General features: G+C 48.3%; 1 protein-coding gene across 1 annotated transcript; it reads right to left on the bottom strand.

Annotated features, from left to right (window-relative positions):
• Window positions 1–2,449: 2,449 nt before the first annotated feature.
• Window positions 2,450–18,197, bottom strand: VGLL1 (vestigial like family member 1; the record flags this gene model as incomplete). The annotated part of the gene is made up of 4 exons (XM_080831316.1): window positions 2,450–2,490; window positions 6,400–6,459; window positions 8,287–8,706; window positions 17,996–18,197. 4 exons carry the CDS (start codon window positions 18,195–18,197, stop codon window positions 2,450–2,452), a joined length of 723 nt encoding a protein of 240 aa, XP_080687442.1.
• Window positions 18,198–19,245: the final 1,048 nt, after the last annotated feature.

The following is a 19,245-nucleotide window of genomic DNA, read 5'->3' as shown; positions in this document are numbered from 1 at the left end:
TAAGGCTTATAAAAATGCGAGAGCCCACTTCATTCCCGCTAATGTGTAAAAATTCACAGAGCCGTACAGTTTTAAAGTCTTACACAGTAAAGCCATTGAGATGGGCCGTAGCATTATTAACTGCACATGAGGAAGATACAAATGGTTTACTAAATTGTTTTCAATTCATTATATCAACCTAGGGAAACCATTATGGAAAGGGCAGAAATCGTGTTTGTGGGAAAGAGAGAACGATATTCTAGTTAGCATTTATTTGTGGAGATGACTTTTTTCCCAGTACTACCCACAATGCTCATTTGTACAATGGAAGAGCACTCCAGCACCAGTCTCAACTGGATCTGCAAACATTCTTACTTGGAATTCTCTTTTTTTAAGATTTTATTATTTTTTTAAAGTAATCTCTACAACCAACATGGGGCTCCAACTCACGACCTTGCGATCAAGAGTCACAGGCTCTCCGACTGAGCCAGCCACGCACCCCTCTTCCTTGGAATCCTTAAGATGGTCTTTGCTACTAGAAAAAGGAAGTTGTCACCTTTTTCTTGTTTTTTTGTTTGTTTGGGGCAGCAGCTGAAGAGTCAGTCAACCATGTCACGTGCCCATTCCCCAAAATTGTAGAGAAAGAACCCATCTAATTCCACACCCCTCACCCCCAAACTAGCATCTCACAAGATTATCAACGAGTGTAGATGAACCCCCAGACAACACACAGGGCCAGCCACCCCAACTTTGCATGCTAATTTTTAATTCCAAGAGTAAAATGCCAAAAGTGAGTCAAAGAAATGCTTTTCGAGTCAACTTTTTGGAAGTGAGGTGGGAAAGGAAACAAAGGACGGGTAGAGAAAGTCAGAGGTCTAAGTCCAGGATTAAGCAGTTGATCCGGGTGGGGATTTACTGGTGTATGCTGGAAGGGGGGGTCTCTCAGAGGCGGGAGACCTTGCTTTCCTCTTTATTACTGTGGGGAAATGAATCACAGCTTTCAGCTTCATCCAAGAGAGAGCTTCGGAATCTGCAAGGAAATGTTATCAGATTTTACCAGGCTGTGGAAGATGCCAGCCTTCTTGGAATCATTTCTTCTTTTTCCCCCAAATAGCATATTAAGAGTTCAATCCTGATGATACATATTATCTTTGAGTGCAGAGGAATCTTTCCAGCGCGAGTCAAGAGAAGCACACGCTTGTATAATTACACATCACAAGCGCTAGGACCAGCCCCCACCCTGAATTTCTCCAACCATCACCTAAAAAAGAACAGGGCTTTTGAAGCTAAATAGCCCCGAGAGAAACTGTATTAGCTAAGTATCTTTTCTCTCACTAAATCTAGGAAACATATGTACCACACGAGAAAAAAACGTAGTCTCGAGACAGTTACTGTATTACACTGCCAAGGTCACACATTCACTCATGCAAGATCTATGGTCTTTATTTACACAGCAGATGGGAGGAAAAAGATCCAAGAGTCACGTTGGCGTTAACCCTCAATAAGGAGTATGGTGGGGAGACCTTGTCACGGACACTGCAAGAGCTAAGGGGAAGGCTTCACTGTTTGTGCAAGGCAGGCGGGCCCCTGGGGGGGGGGCTGGAAGGTGTCACCAGGGTCCAGCTTAACACCTGCGGGAGGTGGGGGGGGGCGATGCCAGAGTCCCCAGCCTCAAGGCGAGGGCAGAAAGAAACTCAGGGAACTGCAACTAAGAAATGCTCTTGGCACAGAACTTAGTCGAGGCCCAGTCTGGAACGGGGCAGTCTGCTAACTAATTTCCAATACGTTCGTTCTCAGGTTTCTCAGCAACTCCATTTGGAATCACTTTTTTTTTTTTTTTTTAAGAACAGAGGTATCAAAAATTCCAAGCAAAAGAACTTCATTCACCAGAGCCTTCCCGAACCTTCTCAGCTTCCTTCTAGACTCTGAGGATGCAGGCAATGCCCAGCCTCAACTTCCTCAATGGGTCTTGCCCACCCTGTTTTCATTCTGCCTTTGGCAGAGGCAGGAGTGCGGCTGGCCAGGGTCTGGGTTAAGGCTAGAAAGCTGCCTGCCGTTCCTGGTATCTCCTCTGTTCAGTGGGCAAAGGGGGACCACACCCCGCAGGACACCACATGGTCAGTCTTGGTTTGAAAAACCCTGCTGGTAGAGGGTAAGGGGACTGATTTCTAAGTAGGAGGGGAGCAGGTACGGGGAAGGTGGGAGAAGCAGGCAGGGCGGCCGCTACGGTTCTCTGAACCGCTCTTTTCGCTCTTTTCAGGGTTCCACGTGTTGGTGAGTCACTAAAGTGTGAAAACTCCCGCCGCAGGACGCAGGTGCCAAAGAAGAGAAGGTCGGATTTTAAGGGGAACAGCAACATGCTCTTTAGTGACGGAAAGAAAAAAGGACACTGCCGTCTCTAGACTCTGGATTCACAGTAGAAAATCATGAGCAGGTTTGGGAAAGGGAATTCTCTTCTTCGGACTGAGGTTCAATAAAAGAACACATTTCTTCGCTCCGGCGACTGGCTTTCTGGAAAACAGGATAAGCACGTGAGGAAGAAGCCGTCTGAATCCCGACCCCACTGCTGCCTCGTTGTGTGACCTTAGGCGAGTTCCCTAGTCTCTCTGAGCCCCACATTCTCACCTGTTAAACGAGGCCGCTAATGCACCTCCCAAGATCCTGGGAAGGAGCAAGTGAATTAAACACACGGAACGCCCTTCGAACAGGGCCTGGCACATATATGCTCAAACAATGTTAGCTACTATTTTGTTAAAGAGGCAGGGTCTTCGGGGCGCCTGGGTGGCTCAGTCGGTTAAGCCTCCAACACTTGGTTTCAGCTCAGGTCCTGATTTTGGGGTTGGGAGAGGGAGCCCAGGACTCATAGGGAGTCTGCTTGAGATTCTCTCTCCCCCTCTCCCACTGCCCCTTCCCCCAACACGTACACAGGCTCTCTCTTTCTCTCTCTCAAATAAATAAAATCTTTACATAGACTTAAAAAAGAGGCACTGTCATTTTATGTAGTAGGGTAGAATTGGCATCGTAGGGAAGACCAAGGACTTGGAGGTCAGAGAAAGTGGACTCTGGTACTCACTGACCTTGACTTTGGGCTAATTATTTAACCTCCCTAAACCTCAATTTTCCTATCCTGTGAACGAGGATAAAAATAGTACCTACCTTGTAGGTAGCTACCGGTTCTTCTTTTGCGTCACTTCAGTGAATCTTAACATTCTCATCTCGGATGACCTTTTACTTCCTTCTACCCCAGCCAACCATTCCTACGGCAGGACACTAGACTCTGTCATCGCCCAAACACGTGGCACATTTGCCATTTCAATTTCAAACATCTACTCTCCACCCACCACCTCCCATGTCATTGGCATATATAATCTTAGCGCTACCTGTTTCCATAACCTAATCCTCCAGTCCAACAATCTCCGCTACCCTTTGGCTCAGGTCACGATCCCAGGGTCGTGGGATCGAGCCCCACGTCAGGCTCTCTGCTTGGCGGGGAAACCTGCTTCTCCCTTTCCTGTTTCCCTGCTTGTGTTCCCTGTCTCGCTGTCTCTCTCTGTCTCTTTGTCAAATAAATAAATAAATAAATAAATAAATAAAATCTTTAATTAAAAAAAGGGGGCTCTAATATTTGCCTTCTATCTGTATGATAATGGGAATGATCAAGCAAAGATGAAGAGATCAAATGGTGATGGGGGAGGATGAGGACAGCCTCGTGGGGAAGGTCACCGTGACCAGAGAAGGGCCACATGGCGGCACGGACATTGGCTAGGAGGAGGGAACACGGTAACACTGAAAGGGTACAAAAGGAGAATGAGGACACAGGTGCACGTCAATTCACAGGTGTGTTTGTGGGGAGTCCGAAGAGTACTAATCAGATGACCTCTGTTTTCTCCATCAACTCTGCGGCAAGAGCATCAGCTGAGGGTGCGAATCTGGGGTTGAAAAGTGGGCAAGTATGGCAGTCGTCGGTTTCCTGAGGGCCCAGCTGAAGTCTGAGGTCAGGAGTCGCAAGTACAAACAGCTGGGTGAGGTGATCTTCCCAAGGGCTGTTTGGTTGGCGTGAGGCACAGAAGGGAGCCAGCGAGGTTCATGCGGGATGGAGGCTTTGGCAGGTGAAGGCAATGGTTGCGGAGCTGGGGTGTGTGGAGAAAAGTTGCTGAGGGAGGTTTAGGGTGGTTAAGTAACTTGCCTCGGCTAGCAGGAGGGGATTGAGCCCATATCAGAGGGGGACGAGGAGACTCGACCTTCCTTCCTTTGACCAATCTTTATCTGGCACCTCACACAAGAGATCTTTCAGAACTACTAATTCCTACTGAAAGAGTCACCCAGTTCACTCTGATAAAGGCTCATAAAAAATACACAAAGAATCAAACGTCTAGAGGCAATGGAGCTCTGTGCCAAATCTACCAGAAGTGAGAACGCGGAAAGCTCTCCCATGGTGCTCACCATCAGCCAAGATCTGGGAACTTGAAGAGCAGGGGCTTTGCTGGGGCGCCCAGAAGTGGCCCCCTTCCCAGTCCTCGTGCCCTGCTGCCTCCCTCTGCCCAGAGCCACAGGGGCGGAAGAACTGACTTGGGACGGTTGGCATTAGCCAAGTACCCACTCCCCATATCCCCTCAACTGCTCTCTGCTCGGGAAGTCCATCCCCTTGACCTTTGCCCAAGGTACTGTTGTTCATGTGCCCGCTTTCCCAGCATCCCCTCCCCTTATTCTAGGACAGTGTCCTGGCCACAGATAGTCAGGGAACCCACAGGCAGTGAAACCATCTTACCAGTTGCCAACTCTCACTGCGGTACACTTGATTTAACTTGGAATTGTTTTTCAGGATTTACGTGTACTGTCATTTATGATTGAGGATGGCTTTAAGATGGAGAGCAAAGAGAGGTATACCTCTGCCACCTGCTGCTGTGTGATCTTAGGGCAAGTCCTGTCAACTGTTTGAAACTCTGTCTCCTCATCTACAAAATGAGAATACGTATGCATTCATTCAATCCCTATTCCCCGAAGACCTGTTGTGTAAGGCACCAAAGATAGGCACAGACACAATTCACAAGGGCACTGTGGGCACGGAGCAGGACAGCGGGTGTGGGATCTGGCCCACAGGCCACACCCATACGTGTTGTTGCTGTTATCTTTGGCCTAGGAACAATTTCAAGCATCAAGTTTTCAGTAATTCTGAGGCTTAACATTTAAAAATGTACAACCTATTAACAAGTACTTAGAGGAGACTTTATAATCCTGACTTTCATTAATTGGTAGGCTAGCAGAACGCATCCTCTCAGGTAGAGATTGGTGTGTAGCGTGACTCAGCCACGCTAAAGCTCTTGAACCAGCCAGCCCTAAATCCGACTCTTCTCTTGGCCATGGCCAATGAATCGCCGACGGTGACTTATGGCTTGTCCGTTGGTCTGTCTTACACAAGGACTTCAAACAAAATAATCTGTACCGTGTCAAGGATGTATTTTTACTATTTCCTTCTTCAACGTTCTATTGTTTCCAGCACTCTCTCATTCATCCCTTCAACAAATACGTGTTCCCCTCTGTGCCGGGCTCTGTTGCAGATGCTGGGATGTGGGTACACACCTCTCAGTGCCTTGGCTCTCAAGGAGCTAACATTCTAGTGATATCTACTACTGCCCTCCCCCACCTTCACACTAGAAGGGAAAGCATTTGAGATGGCGGCCATGGCGGCCATGGCACTGCTCTTGCCTTCCTCACGTCCATAGCCCCAGAGCACCCTGAGGCATACAAGATACCCTCCTCCCCAATGTCACTTTTTGATGGCTTACTGTGTGCCAGTCTTACTCTGTGCGCTTGGTGGCTTACTTTTAATGGCATACTGTGGCTAATTAACATTGGAATATAGATCCTAAGCATTTACACGGGGGGCACACTATCTTAATCCTCATTTTACAAATGAGCCAACTGAGGAACGGAGAGGTTAAAGAAACGTGCCCAAGTTTCTGAGACTAGTACATCATGGACCCAGATTAGAACCACATTCCCATTTGGAAGTTCCTACTAACACCTTTAGCCACAGATGGCATTTTCCTGGGCTGCGGAGTTCCGGGGTGGCCCTCTGTGCTGGGCTGAAAACTCAACATCTGGGGCAAGCAAACTAATCCGCATGAATTTGTTCATTTCGCTGAGTCATCTGGGTTAAATCCTGCCCAGGTAAAAACTGCTGAGATCGCGAAATAAGAAAATGGTAAAGAAAAAAAAAAGGTCAAGACATTTTACAAGGCACCAAGTACATGGGCTCTTTGAGACTAAGATGAAACAAATCGCAACTATGAAAATACTAAGTAATAGAAATCGAGGTCTTACCAGTTGAAGAGCCTGGTTTTCACACTATGAGCTTCTCCTCAAGTTGTGTTCCCAAGCTATAGGGACAAAGTATCAAAGACAGAACCCCACACCCACTTTCACTTGCAAAGCTGACATTGCCAGGTCCACCATCTGGGGGAAAATAGATTTTCTTTTCTAGAAAGGAGGAACACGATCAGAAATCTCCAGGGACTCCAAATGCCTGCCCCTCGGTTTATTTTTAAAGATCATTTATTTCTTTATTTGAGAGAAAGAGAGAGAGTGAACATGAGCAGGGGGAGGGGTAGAGAGGGAGAAGCAGACTCCCCGCTGAGCAAGGAGGCCGATGCGGGACTCCGTCTCAGGACCCTGGACTGACTGAGCCACCACCCAAGTGCCCCCCACCCCTTAGTTGATAGACACAGGGCATATTTCCTCTTATCAGATGGTACAAAAACAGAGAAGTTTCTGTTTTTAAGGTACCTTGGGGTCTTGTTCCCATCGTCCAAGCAGCGTTCCTGACTTCCCCAACAGATCCTAGACCATCGGGCCCACGAATACAACTGACGTCAGTGTTAGTAGGAGAGCGTGAAGTTCTCGGTAGTCAGACTTGGTGATAAACATTTCATAATGTGTCTAGAAGTTTCAGAAATAGGATCACACCTGCTTCATAATTTTGCCATAATGTGCCTGGCGTATAGTAGATGTTCACTAAATATTTGCTGAATCGGGTTTGAACTGTATAGTCATTATGTTTGGGAGGTGAGGATTTGAGCCATCTGTGTTCTAACCAACTGTTGAAACAGGGTTCTGCTGTGTGTATGCACAGACATATATGGAAACACGGCTGGCCTAATTTTTCCTCTGAATCCAGTAGGAACAGATTTTTGAAAGAGAGTACAGGGGTGGGAATTGTCATGGGTTTCCCAAGCATGACATTTTTATGATTTACTCTTGAAGTCCATTCCGAATCAAACTCTGGAAATGACAAGAGTGGTATTTTAATGGGAAGTTTGTTTTTGACATTAGGCTGGAACACGGTGCCTGACTTAGGTAGGCTATACTGAACAGGCCCTTTGTGTACTGTATACTTAGTTCCAAGTAAAGGCAACTTCTAGCAATTTCTTTCAGGCATGGAACACTACAACTACAGACACGTGTGAAAATTCGTCCAGAGGATGCGGACTTGGCCCCATGAAACCATCAAATATATATTATTACAAATATTTCATAGGAAAGGCAAATTTTGTAGATTGGGTTGTTCTGTTGGTGAAAGTGTACTTCAGGCCAGTTGTTGTCCCCCAACCTTTTACAAAGAAAGGAGTCTTGTTTTTTTGGTAGGCATTTGGCATCTAGTAAGCAATAATTAAATATTGGTTGGCTAAGTGAGTGAATGAAGAAGTGAATGAATCTTAAGGGGGTCGGGGTTAGTTCAGCGGGAGGGGTAGTGGCCAGGGCGCAGGTGCCCAAGGGAGACCGAGCAGGAGGGGCCCAGGGCGCAGGCGTGAGCCACAGCCAGCCAGGCACTGTGGCGTCTCCAGGCACCCATGGGACCGCCTCTACGGTGGCTTTGAATTTTAATGCTTGGAGCAGATGGTTGGTATGGATTGCCCTTGTTTCTGCCCAGGAAATTGTCATCACTGCCAGTTGCCAACCTGTCTAGAGGATAGAGTTTGAGCCTGTAGGTATGTCAGAGAATTCTGTTTCCCAAGCAGATTATTTGGTGGCTGATGGCGAGGTGGAGGCAGGACCTTGGGATTTTAGGCAACAGCTTAAATCCTTTTTCTAGACTAAGTCCAAGTCAACAGACTGGGGTGACTATTCGGGGCCAACTAACCCTGAATCATTAGTCTACAGAACACTGCAGCAGAACATTCCATCCCTCCGAAGCCCCATGTCTGAAGAGGGAGCAATTAGCCTTGGCACCCCACCTCGTGGCCAACTCGCTCTTGACGACGGCCAATCAGAGGCGGTCCTCCAAGCATCTGGAGGCAATTTCCTTACCGTGGGCTGAGATGGGAGGCAAGTCACAGAGCGATCCGGGGCCTCCGGCTACCTGGGCAGAGCTGTAGTCCTCCCACACGGCGGATTCCTGAGGATGGGCGAGGTGTCGGTCTTGCTGGAGGAGACTTAGAAAGGGCTCATATTTCCCGTCGGGCTGGGGTTCTAGAACCATGTGCCCACTGGAGTAGGCGTGAGAGTAGCCAGGCTCTGAGGAGCTGGGGCTGCCCAGGAAGGGGTAATACCACAGCTCGTCAGACGGATCGGAGGGGCTCCCCACCAGGGACACTGGGTACTGATCCGGCACCGGGACACTGGGCCCATTCAAGCTGCAGTTGGTGGCACCATAAGCAAAAGATGCTTCTGGCTCTGGCTTTGTCCACTGGGAAGAGAAACGCCACTGGTTTGGAGGCATGTCACTATCTGGGAAGGAAAGATTTATAAGACATGTCAGGGGCTTATTGTTTTCAAAATGGAAATAGCATTTTTTCTGGTTACTACAGTCTTTTTTAATGTGAAGAAAATGTACAAAAAGTAAAAAAAAAAAAAAAAAAGAGAGAGAGAGAGAGAGAGAGAAAGACCCCTCCAAAACCAAAAAGAAAACAAACCCCACTCTTGACTGTAATACCCAGAGACCACCATTGTCTCCCTTTAGGCATACTTCTCTCTAGGATTTGCTTCTTTTTAGGTCCACATGGTTTTCACATCACATAGGATTTTTAAGGCTGCTTTGGCATCATTAAAATATCACAGATATCCTCCCACAGCAACGAGTAGAGACAGCAGGAGCACAGTATTCAGTTAAATTAACAACACTGTGATGAACATCTTTGCACCCATGTCCAACAAGCCCCTCAAGGAAACTTTTCTAGAAGTAAAATCGCTTGATTAAAAAGGTGATTTAGAAAGGAAGGAAGGAAGGAAGAAAGAGAAAGAAAAAGAAAGGTGGTTTGTGTTTGGTCGTTGCTGGTTGGTTTGATTTTATAGCTCGTGGTTTGAATACACCAACTAGAACTTTATAAAGGGTTTAACGCTTGCCCGTGTATAACTCACTCATACAAGTTTAGGGGTCGAAACCCCATTTTCTAGAGGGACCAGAGGCACGGACCAAATTAGCAAAGCAGATTAGTCAGGGTAAGGAAGTGAGTGCTTGGACCTCTTCCTGCAAAAGCAAAATGCTCGAGGTCAAAGTAGTGACTCAGTTTCTTCTCGCAAAGTTCTTGCAGACTAGCAAGGGGGCATGGAGTCTCTGTTGGTCTCAAAGATACTATTCTCATTGTGCCTAGGGTAGCAGCTGAAACCGAGTCTTCGAAAAGTCTAGGGCCGCTCGTGACATGGATGGATGTTTTCCCCATTCGCAACACCCACTCAGGCAAGAGGGGAGGAGGGAGGGAGCGCTGGCAGATGGTGCTTAAAGCCTAGAGCCTCTCATCTATGGAAGATAATGAAGGGGGGCGTGGGTGTGGAGACAAAGGAAGATTGGAGGGCTGGAGAGACTGTCTGGTTCCCTTCCCCCCACCCTCCACCCCACGTGTGCCCCTCCCAGCTCTCCCTACGTTCTACTTCCCTTGATTTTGTACAAGATAAAACGCATCTTGAGTGATTTGCACAGTGACACTGAAGCACCTCCCCCCCCAACACACCTGCCCTCCCATCATAGCTTTTCGTGTAATCCAGATGAGAGTAAAAGAAGTCCTAACCTACGTGACACAGACATTCTATCCAGCATTTCACATCCCTTGCAATGAGTAGGGAGCAACGGTTGGCCTCTCTTAATGAAACCAAGGGCAAAGAAACATCTTAAGATTTGTTCTTTGGTGATGAATGCTACTTTTGAAAATTGGTTATCTGCAGAGCGGTAGCCATGCAGGCCACCGTGTAGCACAAATTGAGCGATTAAGCTGACTTAGTATAATCACTAGGCGTGCTTTACATTGAGTAAGAGTACTCTGCATGTTCTGAGCACAAGTTAGAAACAGTGTGTAGCCCAACAAGCGGGCAGTTTCCATCCGAACCGGCCTTACAGATCTCAGATATATGACCTAGAGGCCGAATGCTTGAAATGGACAAGGCAGGGTGCCAGTGGCTTTTGAATATTTAACTGCTTCCTTTCCAGAATTTTCTTTTTCTTTTCTTTTTTTTACACCTTCCAGAATTTTCCGATCAAAACATTCAGGGGAGTGGGTGGTGTGCCACTGTCCAAGGTCCATCTGGTCACTGAGTGCAGCAGAGCACAGCTGGGATGGCAACATGAAGGAGGCAGTGTCCCACATCCCAAATTCACAGCAACCCCATGGTGGGCCCTGGATGACTTGAGGAAAGTCATCTTTCCAGAGGAGACTTGGATGTTGGTGCCCCATGGAGTGGAGACCCTGAATTTTGGGGGGGGGGCACTCTTCCCGGCAGCCATGCTCCCCTACCCTGTGAATCGTGAAGGCATTCTAAGCCACAGCCCTGACTGGCTCAAGGTGGCTGCAGCCACTGCTAGAAGTGACCCTGGAGACACTTTCTTACCCGAGGTCCCCCGCTCTTAGTTACCTCCAGAGAGGAGAGGGAGGAAGCCCCAGGGAAGACTGCTGCTTTATCAAACCCCAAACTGCATGAATGAATGGAGATCTGTCCAGGAACATTTTAGTTCTGGGACACTCAGGGCAGCCTGGATTTTCCTTTCAAGTGGAATAAAAAAGGCTTCCATCCCAAACGCTCCCAGCTCTGAGCATCTAGACCATGCCTCCCAGTCCCATCCTAGCCTCAAGAGAGTGCTGGGGAGGGGCGCCTGGGTGGCTCAGTGGATTAAGCCTCTGCCTTCAGCTCAGGGTCCTGGGATCGAGCCCTGCGCGTCGGGCTCTCTGCTCAGCAGGGAGCCTGCTTCCCCCTCTCTCTCTGCCTGCCTCTCTGTCTACGTGTGATCTCTCTGTCAAATAAATAAATAAAATATTTTAAAAAAAAGAGAGAGAGAGAGTGCTGGGGAAGGGGAGAGTCCAGGGCTGAGCACAAGAGCCCACAGCCACAGCAGCCCTTGAAGGCTGATGTGGAGGGTAGATGGCGTAGAAGAGGATTTTCAGAACCCACTGCTCAGTGCGTGTCCATTTCCAGGAAATGATACACCAGAGGCGGGTAGAAGTGATTGCAAATCCACAAGAGTTTTGTTTACTGAGCACTTATCCCGGGCCAGGCGCTTGGCTTAGTGCTCTGCCCACCTGAGCTCACGTGATCCTCACAGCGACCCAGCCGACAAAATAAAGACTTGGAGTGGCTAAGATGACTTGCCCAAGGCCACACAACGCAGCCAGCAAACGCTCGGGCTGCCTGATTCCAAAACTCGTGCCCTTAGCAGCTCTGTCTCCCCGGCATTGCAAAGAAGGCAGTGCATGCACTGCATGCTCTCACACACTCCTGCGGCTGGACGTGTGTGTGGGGGCAGACTGTTTCTGGGGGCAATTGGTATGCACCCTTTGATCCAATCATTCCCCTTATAAGGATTTAGGGATATAATCAAGGATGTGTGCAAAAATGTAGCTATGAGGATATTCAAAAGGATATTTATAATATAGTGACAAATTGGTAACAATCTGATGTCCAAAAATTATAATAGATTTGGTACATCTATAAAAAGGATACACTGGAGCCATTAAAATGATGTTGTAGGGGCGCCTGGGGGGGACTCAGTCAGTCAAGCAGCTGCCTTCGACTCAGATCATGATCTCTGTGTCCTGGGATATTTACATGTATATATACAAGTATACATACATACACACACAACTTACGTACAAAATGATGTCACGGTATAAAACTTAGCATGTATGCATAAGCACCCATGCTTCTGTCCTGAATGCTTGTCTTTGTTTTCTGATTTTCAAAAAATAACAGTACTTTTGTGATTAAAACATTTTTTTTAATAAAAACTGAGGAAGCCCCTAGACTCATTGGATCGGAGACACGGTTGTAAAAGACCAATCCGTAATGGCAGGCTTTCCTTCCACCCATCCTTCCTTCTCGTCCTCCTCCCCTTCCTCTGTCTCTGCCTTTAATACAAATCTTGCTTTATGATGAAGGGAAAACCTAGCACCCTGTGAACACTCACTTCGTGCACCATGACAGTCCAACCTTCGGCTTGTCTGATCTGTACGCACTGACTCTCCCTTCTCTGCCTTCTTGGCTAGTGGCACTGGCCTCTTATTCATTCACCCCAGAAACAAAGAGGATATTGTTTGTATTAGCTGAGGTTGAAACAACACCAGGGACAGAAGGACAGCTTACAGGACACGGTCCTGTTCCAGGGTGCTAGGGCGCCCTGCTTGGTCCCACTCCCTCCTTTACATCGCCTTCCCGGGGTACCCAGTCTTTTGCTGATTATCCAGAGCCTTTTCCTGGATGGAAATGAAGATGAAACACAGAGCACGGGCAGTTTTTGAGAGTGGCTGAGAGCTCAGGATCGGAGTCAAACTGGCTAGCCTCAGTTTTCTTCCCAGGATAATGGGCACAATGCAAGTTAAGCAACAGCTGGTGTGGGACTCAATGAGCTCATCCATGTGGGAGCCCCTAGAAAAGTGGCCCGCACACAAGACGTGCTCCATAATTGTTACCCTTAGCAAAAGTCCTTCTAGGTGCTCAGGAACACACTCACCCACCTTCTCACAGCAGCCCTTTCCTGGGGCCGGAAGACCCTGTCCTCTGCCTTCTGAAGCTTCTCTGGTTACCTACTCTGAAATCCTCCATGTCCTTTTAAAGGGAGATAATTCAAAAATGCCTTCAGCCTGTGTTTTCTAAAGTCCAGCCAGTGTAAAACATACATAAGTAAATAAAAAAAATAATTTGGATTTGGGGGAAACAGCCAGGAAATTCGATGGCATTTCCTAGCCACATGGGCCTCTGCATTTGGGCTTTGCATATTTGGCTTGACAGAGCGCCCTTAGAAAGTGGCCGAGTCGTAACAGGAGCCTGTGAATGGGGGCCTGTTCTGTTGGGCACACGGTTCAGCCAGGGCTTGGCGGCCTGGGGCTGGCCTGCAGGGACTGAGAGGCTGCTAACGGTCAGTAATGAAAGGCCACTTCATGGATTTCCCACCATTTCCGAAGCTGTGGGGCTCTCACATAACCCGTCTTGTGGGAACCGCTGGGGGACGGGCCTTCCTTCGTGGGGCCTCCCGTGAGGCAACAGAACTTATGAGAGATTCACTCTTAACCGTGCTGAGAGGCCGTGAGGAAGACAGGCCTTCCTCTCCTCGGTCAGCTGGACCAAACTTTGCCCCACCCGCCCCGCACTCCATGATCAAGACATCTTCACAGTCAAGGGACCCATGAGATTTTCACAGGGTAAATGCAACCCGGAAAGTAAGTGGACAAGATGGCTGCCTGTCTGTTTGGCCTGGGAAGGTTGGCTTGGGCAAGAAGCAGGGCCACGTCCAAGTTCGCTTCACGCACGGGAACGTCAGAGAAGAGAATGAAGTCAGAAGGCATAGGAAACCATATGGCTGCCACATGGCAGAAGCCCCTAGAAAATGCGTAGGCTTCCAGGAGGGGCCTGTTGCTCTGTGATCTTAGTGCTTTCGATGCGGGCCCCCCCCTATCGCTCTAGCCACTCAAAAACACGTCAAGATTTCCTACGACCACACAACCAGAACGAACACCTACATAGCACTATGTGCCAGTGGACGTGCGCGATCTCACGGACTCCTCCTACAGTTCGATAATACTCAGCTATAGAGAGGAGAAAGCGGAGGTACGGACAGAGGAAGGGGTGTGCCCTGAGATCACGTTGTTAATAAATGGTGGAGCTGATTCTAAAGCCACACCACACCACACTCTCTTTGGTGACTCCATCCACGGCAAACATCAGTACCCTATGATCCGAATCACGATTTCATTCATTCAGACGTTATTTACCGGGCACCTTCCATGTGTCTTGGGAAGTAGCAATTAACAGAGGCCCTGCTACCAGGTGATTCAGAGTTTAGAGGATGGGAGGAGACAAGAAAGAAAACATGTAGATGTATAATATACCAAAATAAAATAAAATGAAATGAAAATAGTGTAAGAAGACAGAGGGTGATGGGGGGAGGGTGTTTCTATTTTTTAAACAGATTGTGCAGAGAGGGCCTGGCTGGAGAAAAGGGGAAAGTCATGCAGTTATCTGGGGAAAGAGCATTTCAGGGAAAGGGAAAGATCCTGAGGCAGGACTGTACTTGGCATGTTCTACAAATGGTAGGAGGCTAGATTGGATGAGATGAGGTGAGGGTGGCTGGATATGAAATCAGAATGAAAACAGGGCCCCATGCAAGACTTTGGATTTGATTCCGGGTGAGACAGGAAGCTACTGGAAGGTTCTGAACAGAAGAGATACAGGATGAGACTTTCCTTTTAGTGAAACCATTCTGACTATCTTCAGAACAGACAGAAGGGGAGCAAAGATGCAAGCAAGGAGACCAGTCAGGAAGCTACTACAAAAATCCAGGGGTGAGGGTGCCTGGTTGCCTCTGTGGGTTAAAGCTGCTGCCTTCGGCTCAGGTCATGGTCTCAGGGTCCTGGGATCGAGCCCCGCGTCGGGCTCTCTGCTCGGCAGGGAGCCTGCTTGCCCCTCTCGCTCTCTCTGCCTGCCTCTCTGCCTACTTGTGATCTCTGTCTGTCAAATAAATAAATAAAATCTTAAAAAAAAATCCAGGGGTGAGATGACAGCTTCCTGGACCAACACGATAGCAGCAGAGGGGGGCAGACATGATCGGAACATGGGTATATTTTGAAGGTAAAACCGACAGAATTTTTCAAAGGACTGGGCATGGGGTAGGAGATGAAGAGAGGAGTTAAACATGACTCCCAGTTAACCGGAAGGATGCGGCTGCCATGTATTGAGATAGGGAGACAGTGGACAGAACAGGTCAAGGAGTTTAAGAGCTCAATCTCACCTCGCTGTTGGTGATTCCTAGTAGACATGTGAAGGGATCAAATACGCAGCTGGATAGACAGAACTGAAATGCAGTCTGGGCTGAAGGTAATGCATTTGGAATTGATACAGATGGTACTTAAGACCAAGAGAGAGAAGAGATCCCTTAGGGAGTGAGTGTGGATAGAGAAATTGTCTGCGACCCAAACACTGGGGCCTCCAAACATTTAGAAGCTGAAGAGAAGAGGACGTCCAGCAAAGAAGACTGAGGAGTAGTAACCTGGGAGGAAGGAGGAAAACCAAGAGAATGTGATGTTATGAGATCCAAGTGAAGGAGGCATTTCTTTTTTTTTCCTTTTAAGATTTTATTTATTTATTTGAGAGAGAAAGCAAGAGAGAGCATGAGAGAGTAGAAGGTCAGAGGGAGAAGCAGACTCCCTGCAGAGCTGGGAACCAGATGCAGGACTCGATTCCAGGACTCTGGGATCATGACCCGAGCCGAAGGCAGCCGCTGAACCAACTGAGCCACCCAGGCACCCAAAGGAGGCATTTCTAAGAGGGAGGAGCCACTCACTGCAGCCAATGTTGCCGATGGATCAAAAAAAAAAGATGGGGACAGGGAAAGACCATTGATTTTGCAGCTGGAGGTCACTGGCTAACCTCAATGAGAGTGGTTAAAGAGTCATAAGGACGAAAGCCTGAGTGGAGTGAGTTCCAGAGACCAAGAGAGGAAGAGGACAGAGTGCGCGTGGGTGCCATTTTCGAGTCTCGCTACCAAATGGGGCAAGAGGCCAAGAGTTGGTTTTATTTCAGGCTGGGTTTTATCAGGCAAGCGGGACAGAGGATGTGAGGGACTATAGGTAGATGGCACTTAAAAGGGAGTGATTATAATGAATCCAAGCCAGTGTGTTCAGAACTCAGTCAAAGCCACATAACCAAAGTCCATGCCTGTGAAGAGCTTGGGATTCTGATTCTTCCAAGGAGCGGATTAGATCCTCTGAAACCCACTTATCCCATTTATCAGCTGTTACTACAAGTTAATTCCCCCAAATGACTCAGTCAGTCATTGCTGCTCCTGCTCTGAAGTACTCACTACCCTCTTTGACATCACCTCCCCACCCTCCAGCCACCCCATTGTGTCCGTTGCAACTGCAAACTCTACATCAATTCCTTTAGTGGCTGCTGCTACCATGCCCCTTTCCACATGTTTGCTCAACTCACCAGAGTCTCAGAAAATCATGTCACCTGAAGGGAAAAATAATTTCTAGGACAAAAGTAAATTCTGCAAAGGCGAATACATCACATATACACACCAACTCCCCATTCAGGCCCAAAGAGCGAAGCTGGAGTGGTAAGATCGTCCCCAACAGTCAGATGCCCTCCTCTTAGCATCTTTGCATAAAGCGAACAGCCATTTGGAGGCATGTACATAATCCGGTGGCAGCCAGGCATTCAACACAGGTGCTGGGCAACTACAACTGAGAGTTCTTGAAATTAACCAGACCCCGGTCTATTGCACATTTCAAAATGGTGGGCGGACTCCCATCCATCTGGCAGGGTGACTTCTCCATGAGGCACAGCAGGTTCAGTACCTAGGGCCCATGGATACTTTTAGGAGCCCATGAAATGTTTTAACATCTTTTAAAATTAGAAGAAAAATGAATATAACAAAACAATGAATACATAAAAAGAATCCAGCCTGAATTAAAGTTGTTTTTATACCACTGCAGTCACAATGTGTCTTTTTTCATAATTGTACTGAGGAAGAGGCCCAGAAGTGTCTAGGGTCTATGAAAGTCCTACTACAGCCCTGCCAGCTTAATTTTATAGTTTTCCCCAACCCTGGGTATTGTGATGAGCCCTCCTGGACTCATCTTTCTTGAAATAATTGTTTGGAGATGGAAGAATGCTTATTTATTCATTTATTTTAGAGAAAGAAAGTGTGCACGAGTGGAGCAGGGCAGAGGGAGAGCGAGAGAGTCTTAAGCCGACTCCCCGCAGGGCACAGAGCCTGACTTGGGGCTTGTTCTCACGACCCCGAGATCATAACCTGAGCCAAAACGAGGAGTAGAACGCTTAACCAACTGAACTACCTAGGCGCCCCAAGAATGCTTATTTTTTATTTTTAAATTACCAAACAGTGTGTGCAGTTGACGTTCTAATGCTGTTAAGCAGGGGGAGAGAGGTACTCCCCGAGACTCTTCATGGACCCTTCCGGAGCCCTGCCCTCACTCACCAGGTCATCTGCTATTAGTTGAAGGGAGGCTGGGTGCACCTACAGGAGACATGTGGTCAGGCCAGTAGTAGCAATCATAATAATACATAACAAAGGCTTGCACACCTGGGTGGCTCAGTCAGTTAAGTGTCTTCAACTCAGGTCATGATCCCGGGGTCCTGGGATCGAGCCCCACATCGGGCTCGTGCAGGTGGGGAGCCTGCTTTGCCCCCTGCCTGCCGCTCCCCCTGCTCATGCTTGCATACTCTCTCTCTCTCTCAATCTCTGACAAATAAATACATAAATAAAGATCTTTTAAATAAATAAATAAATGACGAAGGCTGATAATAGCAAACAGTCATGGCTCTCTTATTATGTACTAAGCAGTGCACCCAGCATTGAATGCAATTAAGGAACTCATGAAACAGGTGACCTAGTTGGATTATGGTGTTGATTTTCACACTAAACTTCCAAGAAATGGGTACAGTTTCTCACTCACGGTGTGACTTGCCTTCCCAAATACACACACGTCTCAGCGCATCAAGGGCAGGGGAGAACTGGTCTTTCCGTGGTAGCCTTGACCGAGAATTCCAGCCTCCTCCCTCCCAACATGCTCACCATTCCTCAGCATCACATCTGGGCTCTGGGTCGAGGGGCTCAAGCCCTGGGGGCTCCTGACATTGCGCAGAGCTCTGGAGAAGTGTTCGTCCACCACGGTGCCGATGTCCCCTTGGAAATAGGTGAAGAGGACACACCGGGGATTCCACTCCGTCTTTATAGGTCTCTGCAGCTGGACACCAGTCTTCCCCATCTCTTCCATGGTGAGCAACACAGGTAGGCGGGGGGACAGCTGTGGATCAAACACAAAATGTCACTGGCCCAATTTTTTCCAAGGGGCTCGGCTGTGGTTGGGATGAGAGGCACTTTGGGGGCGCTGCCGTGCCATGCGGTGCTGGCCTGGGGACCAGGTGCGGAACCTCGTCTGACCCGTGTTCCGGAACAAGGACAAAAGAGCAACTTGCCTTTTGGGGAAATGCCTTCCTCCTCCAAAACCAAATGAGCCAAGATTGACCCAGAACTGCATGTAGATGCCCCTGGACAAAGGCCTGCAACCCACCACCCCCCGCGCCCATCCGCCCCCCACTCCGAGAACTTGACTAAGTAATCCAGTGGGTACTTCACTTTTCATAATAAACACTGCTCTCCATGCCATCCTGACCCTTTGTGGGCGAGAGAATAAAACCCATCAAAATCTCGCACTCGCTTGTTGGCTGCTGATCTGTGTCGGACGGTGTCCCCCTCCCACCACCCCGCCCCACGCTAAAAATGGGCAATGGCCAACGACACCAGTCCTCAGGCCTCCAGACAGATTCTGAACCAAATTCAGATCTCAAAAACATTCTCTGTGCTAATATATAGGGCGATATTGGTGAAAAGTTCCTGAAAGATTGGCAGATGGTCAGCCCCGCTGACTGCCATAGCCTCCGCACCTAGAACAGTGCCTGAGACAGAGTGGATGCACGACGGCTGTTTGCCCAGTTGCCTTAAACTTGGCTTCCAACACAGAACCCTAACCGCAGGCTCCTTTAGAGCAGGGTCTGTCCTCTTGCACCAAAGTCAGGGCCGGGCACAGAGCGGGCACTCAAGAGAAGTAGCCTGTCCAGATGTTTCTTAACCTTTGGCCATCCGACCAGACTTGGCAGTGTGCTCTCACTTAAGGCACCCTAATTCATTCTTGGGAATCTAATGCAACTGTTCAGAGGTTCATAGTCTCTGTTCCTCTCTACGTCTTGAGGGTGGGGGCCGTTTCTTATTCATTTCTCTACCCCTAGCACCTAGCATAAGTCGGTCAGTAAACAACGGCCGAA

The sequence above is a fragment of the Martes martes genome (assembly GCF_963455335.1).
Source record: "Martes martes genome assembly, chromosome: X".
NCBI lineage: Eukaryota > Metazoa > Chordata > Mammalia > Carnivora > Mustelidae > Martes > Martes martes.
Note: the sequence above shows the minus strand (reverse complement) of the source record. Positions and strands in the feature narration are given on the sequence as shown.